At 44.7% G+C, this 3,001-nt stretch overlaps 1 protein-coding gene across 1 annotated transcript; it reads left to right on the top strand.

Annotated features, from left to right (window-relative positions):
- Positions 1–346: 346 nt before the first annotated feature.
- On the top strand, positions 347–1,475 carry LOC141818016 (uncharacterized). The gene is made up of 2 exons (XM_074705616.1): positions 347–394; positions 912–1,475. Exons 1-2 carry the CDS (start codon positions 347–349, stop codon positions 1,473–1,475), a joined length of 612 nt encoding a protein of 203 aa, XP_074561717.1.
- Positions 1,476–3,001: the final 1,526 nt, after the last annotated feature.

Raw genomic sequence — 3,001 nt, 5'->3', positions numbered from 1 at the left:
AACCATGGTTCGAGTCGACTGGACGGTCGAGTCGACTGAAACGTGGATTCCAGTTGACCTGAGCTTGGATAAGCGCAGCGGAAGTCGAAGTCTATCGACACCCTCCACGTCAGTTTCAAGTCGACCTGAGTAGGGACTCCAGTCGATCGGAAGGCGAAGTCAGTCGCGGAGGAAGAGGATCGCGGTCTACGTGGGGTCGACCTGAGATGGACTCCAGTCGACCTGAGTGTGTTATAAAGCAACTTCGACCAGAGGCTTCGTACATCAATTCTTACACTTCCACGAGCAAATCTTATCGAGCTGACGACGTCCTGAGCGAGCAGAAGCAACCAACCAAGCCGTCGTAATGCCGGATTCGCACCAGAACGAAGATCTACAAAGCTCTGTCACTTGGGTAACAAACTTTGTACTTGCATTTGTAAATCTGATAAAAAGTTTTGTTTTATCGACGATATATTTGTAATTCTTTACAACTTGTTTTCGTAAGGAAATAAGTTAATTAGTGGATTGCCCGTACGAAAATGATCACAGATCGTGGGCCTTGGAGTAGCACCTTCGGCTGTGAACCAAGTAAAAAAACTTGTCTTGTTCTTACTTTGTGTCTTATTTTTATTCTTACTTTACAAAGTCTTCTGCTATACTTTGATCGTACGCTCGAATTTTTGAAAATCAGAGAAAAATGCTTAAGCGCTATTCACCCCCCTCTAGCGCTTAACTAAATCCTACAATTGGTATCAGAGCGGGGTCCTCGAATCCAGTGCAACCATTGATCGAGGAGGTTTTCAATTATTTTTGGATTTTTTTTTTCAAGATTTTCAAAATTTCTTTTTATCCCGCACTGCTAATCCAAGACCAAGTCTTAGAACTCCTTTTGTTTTGTCTTTCTATGTGCTAGATCAATGGCTCACTAGGAAGGTTTCAGCACTGCAAGGCCACCTCTGTTCTCAGGGGAAGACTTCGCCTACTGGAAAGATAGGATGGAGTGTCACCTGAAGACACAAGTGGAGATGTGGATAGTCATCCAGACGGGATTCACAATCCCGTTTGACAATGACGGTTTACCACTTACTTGCGAAAGGTGGGACGCAGCCACAAGGAAGAAGATCGAGGCGGATGCAAAAGCGACTCAAACACTCCAATGCGGGCTGACCAAGGAAGAACTGAACCGGATCGGGCCATTCATAAGCGCCAAGGATCTCTGGAACAAACTAAATGAACTCCATGAAGGCACGTCGGATACCAAGGTAAGCAAACGTGATTTGCTTCTTAATAAACTGTATAATATCAGGATGATGGACCGGGAGTCAGCAAGTGGACTACACGCCCAAATCCAGGACCTCCTCAATGGCCTACACGCGATCGACCAGAAAATCAAGAATCACGATGTAATAAGGTACGCACTGAAAGCGTTTCCTAAGAACACTTTGTGGGCATCCATGGTGGATGCTTACAAGGTTTCCAGGGACCTTTGTTAGGATCGGTTGAATAGCTAGAGGGGGGGTGAATAGCGTTTCTCGATTTTTCTTGATCTTTCTCTGCACAGAGATTAGCGGAAGCAAAAATATAAAAGAGAAAGAAAGAGATCAACGCTAACCCGGTTTATTTTACTTGGTATCCACCTCCGCAGAGGTGACTAATCCAAGGATCCACACGCACGCACACACCCGTCGCACTATGAATCTTCTCCTTCTCGAAAACTCGAAGGCGGAGAAACCTTTACACCTTTCTCGATCTCCTCAATATGATATGAAATATTGTCTAGGAGGAGAGGAATAAAGCAGAGAATAGAGAACACAAACGTTCTCAAAAGAAGCACAAAAGAATGAAAGAATAGCAAAAAGATTGAGTTGTTCTCGTGCAGGCTTCTTTTATAATCTCTGCAACATCAGTCGACTGCTGGCAGGGCCAGTCGACTGATGCCTTCAATCGGCAACAAAATCTCGCATTAAAGCGCATTAAATGCTTGCCTATTTTCTGCAACGTTCAAATAGCAGTCGACTGTCCAAGACCAGTCGACTGGAAACAGTCGACTAACCATAACACCAGTCGACTGACCAGTCGACTCCTGTCTTCCTCTGGCTCGACTGATCTTTCTGTGTGCGTCTGATTTATGAGCAGTCGACTGCTGGCAGGGCCAGTCGACTGGTGAAGCTGAAAAATCCCATTTCAGCTTCTCTTGACCTAGACCTCGGCCTTCAAACACCTCCCACAGCCTCATGCCTCCCTGCACTAGCCTGAGATGCTTCCATCAGCTTTGTCATGTCAAGTCTTTGCCAAGACCACCCTTGGACTTCTCCTTGCCAAGACCACCCTTGGACTTTTCCTTGCCAAGACCACCCTTGGACTTCTCCTTTGCCAAGACCACCCTTGGACTTTTCCTTTGCCAAGACCACCCTTGGACTTTTCCTTTGCCAAGACCACCCTTGGACTTTTCCTTTGCCAAGACTACGCTTGGACTTTCCTGCAAACTTGCATCACACATGTTAGATCAACAAGAATTGACTCGAGTTCAACTCGAGGAAGAAAATTCTCAATTAAAGACCCAAGTTAACGAACTCAGACGATCGCTTGATAAATTCACTTCTGGGTCTAAGTATCTGGACATGATACTTGGATCTCAGAAAGTTGGATACAATCGATCGGGCATTGGATATAAATCTAAGAATAGATCATTCATAACATTACTGCATAGAACACACAAATCGAATCGATCTAGAGTCCAAGCATGGGTTCCTAAGCCCAAATTGGTTAATATAGTTGGACTAAACCAATTTTGGGTCCCCAAGGATCAAATACATTTGATCCGATTCAACAAGGGTCACGATCCAGGGGGATCCAAACTCAATTGACTGACTGCATGATTAATTTAGTTTTTTTCTGCATTAGAAAAACTTAGACTAGATAAGGACCAACTATTTGATTAACTCTTGCCAATCTAGTACCAGGGTGGGGCGAGATGATAGTACGTTAGGGAGATTTGATTTAAGCAGTCAAGTGGGGT

This window comes from Curcuma longa, unplaced genomic scaffold (genome assembly GCF_044706935.1).
Source record: "Curcuma longa cultivar G26 ecotype Majalengka, Jawa Barat unplaced genomic scaffold, ITB_CL_G26_1.1 contig_2298, whole genome shotgun sequence".
Taxonomy (NCBI): domain Eukaryota; kingdom Viridiplantae; phylum Streptophyta; class Magnoliopsida; order Zingiberales; family Zingiberaceae; genus Curcuma; species Curcuma longa.
Note: the sequence above shows the minus strand (reverse complement) of the source record. Positions and strands in the feature narration are given on the sequence as shown.